General features: G+C 41.6%; 1 protein-coding gene across 1 annotated transcript in view; it reads left to right on the plus strand.

The window, feature by feature from the left end:
* Nucleotides 1-1,930: 1,930 nt before the first annotated feature.
* Nucleotides 1,931-5,000, plus strand: part of serping1 (serpin peptidase inhibitor, clade G (C1 inhibitor), member 1) — an 11,390-nt gene continuing 8,320 nt past the window's right edge. The window contains exons 1-2 of the mRNA XM_017468190.3: nt 1,931-2,072; nt 3,154-3,202. Coding sequence (XP_017323679.1) covers nt 2,047-2,072; nt 3,154-3,202 — 75 coding nt within the window. The 5' untranslated portion in view covers nt 1,931-2,046. The remainder of the gene's footprint in view (nt 2,073-3,153; nt 3,203-5,000) is intronic.

Consider the following 5,000-nt stretch of genomic DNA (forward strand, 5'->3'; position numbering starts at 1 on the left):
AATATACTATATGATACGATACTATACTAAATAATACTATACCATACAATACGATATGATATGATACAATAATATACGATACTATACTAGACAATATTATACGATACAATACGATATGATATGATACAATACTATAGGGTAAGATACAATACTAGACGTTAAGATATGATACGATACAATATTATACTAGACAATACTATATGATACGATACTATACGATATGATACGATACGATTTTGATTCATAAGGCGATAGTTCAATATTTGTCGATACCGCAGAAACTTCAATGATACGATATGGCATGATTTTGTATCCTCTGATTGATAAGTGAAGGGGCGGAGCCATCAGAGGCTGCCGTATGTAGAAGAAGGGGTGGAGCCATCAGAGGCTGCCGTATGTATAAGAAGGGGTGGAGCCATCAGAGGCTGCTGTATGTATAAGAAGGGGCGGAGCCATCAGAGGCTGCCGTATGTATAAGAAGGGGCGGAGCCATCAGAGGCTGCTGTATGTATAAGAAGGGGTGGAGCCATCAGAGGCTGCTGTATGTAGAAGAAGGGGCGGAGCCATCAGAGGCTGCCGTATATAGAAGAAGGGGCGGAGCCATCTGAGGCTGCTGTATGTATAAGAAGGGGCGGAGCCGTCAGAGGCTGCCGTATGTAGAAGAAGGGGTGGAGCCATCAGAGGCTGCCGTATGTAGAAGGGGTGGGGCCATCAGAGGCTGCCGTATGTAGAAGGGGTGGAGCCATCAGAGGCTGCTGTATGTAGAAGAAGGGGCGGAGCCATCAGAGGCTGCTGTATGTAGGGGCGGAGCCATCAGAGGCTGCCGTATGTAGAAGGGGTGGGGCCATCAGAGGCTGCCGTATGTAGAAGGGGCGGAGCCATCAAAGGCTGCTGGATTAAGATTTTTCTAAATGGCCCAACGGGACCTCACCACTGAACACATGACACTTTATGAAGTGAGAAAGCTTTTGAATGTAGTCACATCTTAAATAAATAAACCAAATCTAAACTTGAATTGAATTCAACTTATTTCCAGACATTTTAATTTCAGTTGAATTTAATTTCGAGCCTGGCGCGGTGTTGTTCTGCTGGGAGAGAGATGTTTTGTTCTAACGTCAAGCGTTTATTATCCGCTACTAGAATAAGAAAATTCAAATCTTGAAGTGTGTGAAAACAGGCGAAATTATTTCCTATTTAATTCAGAATAATAATCTCAGTATTAGATTATATTATTAGAAATTTTAGATAAATTTGCCCAAATTCATGGATGTTTTCACTTGCTAAAATTTGGTGTTTTTTTTGTGGCGTGGGCGTAAATTTGGAGCTGCTAAGCAGATAAAACATATTTTACAACACAGAATAGCTTCCTTCAAACTTTCTGCGTAGTAAAATGGGTTAACGTACTCGATCTGTCACCTCCATGTAGCGTCGAACATTAGCATTCGGTTGAAACGTTACAGCGCTACAAGTGACGCAAATCCGGAGACCGCTTGGGAATCACATGCTGTTTGTCTGTAAATACAGGAAGAGGATTTTTTTTTTACAGCGTCTCAGCAAACACATGAGGAAAGTATTATTATTAGTATTATTCATAAATAACGAAAGTCAGAAGCAGAAGTTCAGAGAGCCTATCAGGTTGTAGCCGTGGCCTGATGTGTACTCCGTGTGCATGTGATGTATGTGATGCTACTCGGAGGCATCGGAGACGCAGGTCCAGAATGTGTAGGGTAGGAATGTAGTGTATAGCGTGTGATTTGAAACGCAGGCACTCGACTACTGGGGAAAAACATATAAAACAGCGTCATAGCAAATAAACGAAACTGCACAGTTGATAAGAAAAAAAAGGCTAATTGCCAGATTTGGGTCACATGATTTTCAGTAAATCAACCCATTTCAGTAAAAAGGAGCTGCGCAAACAAAAAAACAAACACGCATGTAATAATTCACCAATCAGTAGTGAAGAATTCTCTCTCTCACACACACACACACACACACACACACACACACACACACACACACACACACACACACACTTGTCAAAAGTTTATGGTCACAGCTGTTTATCAGTCCAGGTACGTTCCATCTTACCTTTAAAACTTTTCATACACACCTTTAATTTATCCGTAATCATTTACGCTTAAGATTTCTGTCAAGCTTCACTCTCTGTGTGTGTGTGAGTGTGTGTGTGTGTGTGTGTGTGTGTGTGTGTGTGTGTTACAGTAAAACACGATGCTGAGTGACATCGTGGTGTGATACACTGGTGTTATTGTTACAGTTATGTTGATTATTTTCCTATAACAGCACCTTTGTTAACTAACGACACGTCATACTTTTTATCCATTTATAGTTGCATTTAACTATCTACCTACTATATACTATATCTACTATCCGTTTACTATACGATACTATATCTACTATCCGTTTACTATACGATACTATATCTACTATCCGTTTACTATACGATACTATATCTACTATCCGTTTACTATACGATACTATATCTACTATCCGTTTACTATACGATACTATATCTACTATCCGTTTCATTTCCCATGAATCAAGTGAGTTCCTGTTCTCGCTTATGTTACAGCAGCGATAAACACTCGTTCCTTCACCAGCCCTCTATTCCCTCTTTATTCTCTCTCTTTATTCCCTCTCTTTATTCTCTCTCTCTCTATTCTCTCTCTCTATTCTCTCTCTATTCTCTCTCTCTTTATTCTCTCTCTCTTTATTCTCTCTCTCTCTTTATTCTCTCTCTCTCTTTATTCTCTCTCTCGCTTTATTCTCTCCCTTTATTCTCTCCCTTGAAGTCAAGAAAGACCAAGAAAAAAGAGAAACAGTGAAGATGCATAAACTCCTCTGCGCTGATACTGGAGGCTCCTTCCTTAACTGACAAACACAGTTTGTTTGTTTGGTTTTAATTTACTGTCAAAGCTGCTGTTACGGAAAATTCATCAACACCTTCTGACCAATCACAATCCAGAATTCAGCATCGCAGTGGTATATTGTATATACATGCTGTACTCTTGATACAAGCTCTGTGTGTGTGTGTGTGTGTGTGTGTGTGTGTGTGTGTGTGTGTGTGTGTGTGTGTGTGTGTGTGTGCGCGTGTGTGTATTGATTTATTTCTCTCTTTGGGTCTAACCGAAGCAGAAGTTGCACCATCATGTTGCGCTGTTTCGTTCTCCTGCTGTTTTTGGGGGTAAGTAAACAAAATGAGGTTGCTGGAAAAATGTTAAAGTCTAAAGATCGTCCTGCGTGCAAATAAAAACGTCTACAGCCTGATATTACGAAGAGGAGAATGATTCTGTACAAACCCGGACAATTTAATCCAAAATATCTGTGAATATACCGCACGTAGGAAGCATGTGCAAAAAAAACTCAAAACTGAATATGACTAAACATTTCATCCAATCCAATAAAACCTTTTAAATTATGACACATGAGCTCTACAGTACCTTGAGTAAGTATTTACTTACCCCCCCACCCCCCCACCCCCCACCCCACCCTTCTGGAAATAGCACATAATATTGAAGTAGAATGACAAATCAACATAGTCTGTAAAATGATTAATCATGAAAGCTGTGATTGCGTAATTACTTCTGGCTCAGACTTGGTCAGAAGTGTCATGTGATCGCAGTATAAATACACCCCTTCCTCATGTTTAGAACATTCCTGAGCACACATCATGAAGACCAAGCAGCGATCAGAAGAAGTCCAGGGCACAGTTCTAGAAAAGTATTAATCTGGGTTTGCGTATTTAAAAAATGGCCAAAAGTCAGTTAGAAACAACGAAGAGTGACTCAGCGCAGTGCTACCACCACCATGCTTCACAACGGACCGCTTCGACAATTATTCTGTCCATACATGAACCCCGATTAAGCCCATTTCTACAAAGTTAAAGGTAGGGGGTGAATACTTATGCAACACACTGTAGATTGAGATTTGGACTACATGATGACAGATGATAGATAAGCCTAAGATCTCAATTATAATTCTAGTAAGCGCTGTGGCAGTATACGCTCCCCTCCGAAACTACTGGAACGGCAAGGCCAGGTCATGTGTCTGTGCGGAACACCAACGACGTGTCTGGGTTTGAGATCAGAAGATGGAGATGAGATGAGAGTTTAGGATTTCAGCTTTTATTTCCTGGTGTTTAAACCTAGACGTGTTAAATAGCGTAAAACAGAGAACCTTCTGTATCAGAACACGCAATGCTTAGGTGAGCAAAAGTATCGGAAAAGCTCCCTAACATCACTCCTGTGCCTCACTGACAGCAGACTGCTGGTTTCTTCTTCTGTGAAGCTTCTCCAGGTTTCTCCTGCAGCTTCTGTCAGTAGTTGTGTGTTTCGGGGTTTCTCCCTTCAGTCTCCTCTTCAGGAGGTGAGATGATCAGTTGGGTGAAGGTCTGGTGATGGACTTGTCCAGTCTAAAACCTTCCACTTTCCCCCTGATGAAGTCCTGTGTTGAGGTGGAAGTGTGTTTTGGATCGTTGTCTTGCTGCATGATGAAGTTCCTCCTGATTCATTCGGACGCGTTTCTCTGTAAATTATCAGACAGAATGTTCCTGTAAACTTCTGAATTCATTCTGCTGCTCCATCATGAGTTCGTCATCAATAAAGATCAGTGAGAATGTTCCAGAAGCAGCCGTGCAAGCCCAAGCCATGACGCTACCTCCACCATGTTCCACAGATCAGCTCGTATGTTCTGGATCATGAGCAGATCCTTTCTTTCTCCACACTTTGGTCTTTCCGTCACGTTGGTAGAGGTTCATCTCGGTTCCAGAACTTTTGTGGATCGTCTCTGTATTTCTCTGTGAATTCCAGTCTGACTTTCTGACTCGTACTGTGATGAGTGGTTTCCATCTTGTGGTGCGGTCTCAAAACCCCAACCCTCTCACAATGTTTCTGTCATCAGCTGATGTTGTTTTCCTTAGCCGACCCGTTCCATGTCAGGTTGCTAAGTACACCAGCGGTTTCTTTCTTTATCAGGACGTTCCA

This window comes from Ictalurus punctatus, chromosome 5, assembly GCF_001660625.3.
Source record: "Ictalurus punctatus breed USDA103 chromosome 5, Coco_2.0, whole genome shotgun sequence".
In the NCBI taxonomy this organism is placed as follows: Eukaryota; Metazoa; Chordata; class Actinopteri; order Siluriformes; family Ictaluridae; genus Ictalurus; species Ictalurus punctatus.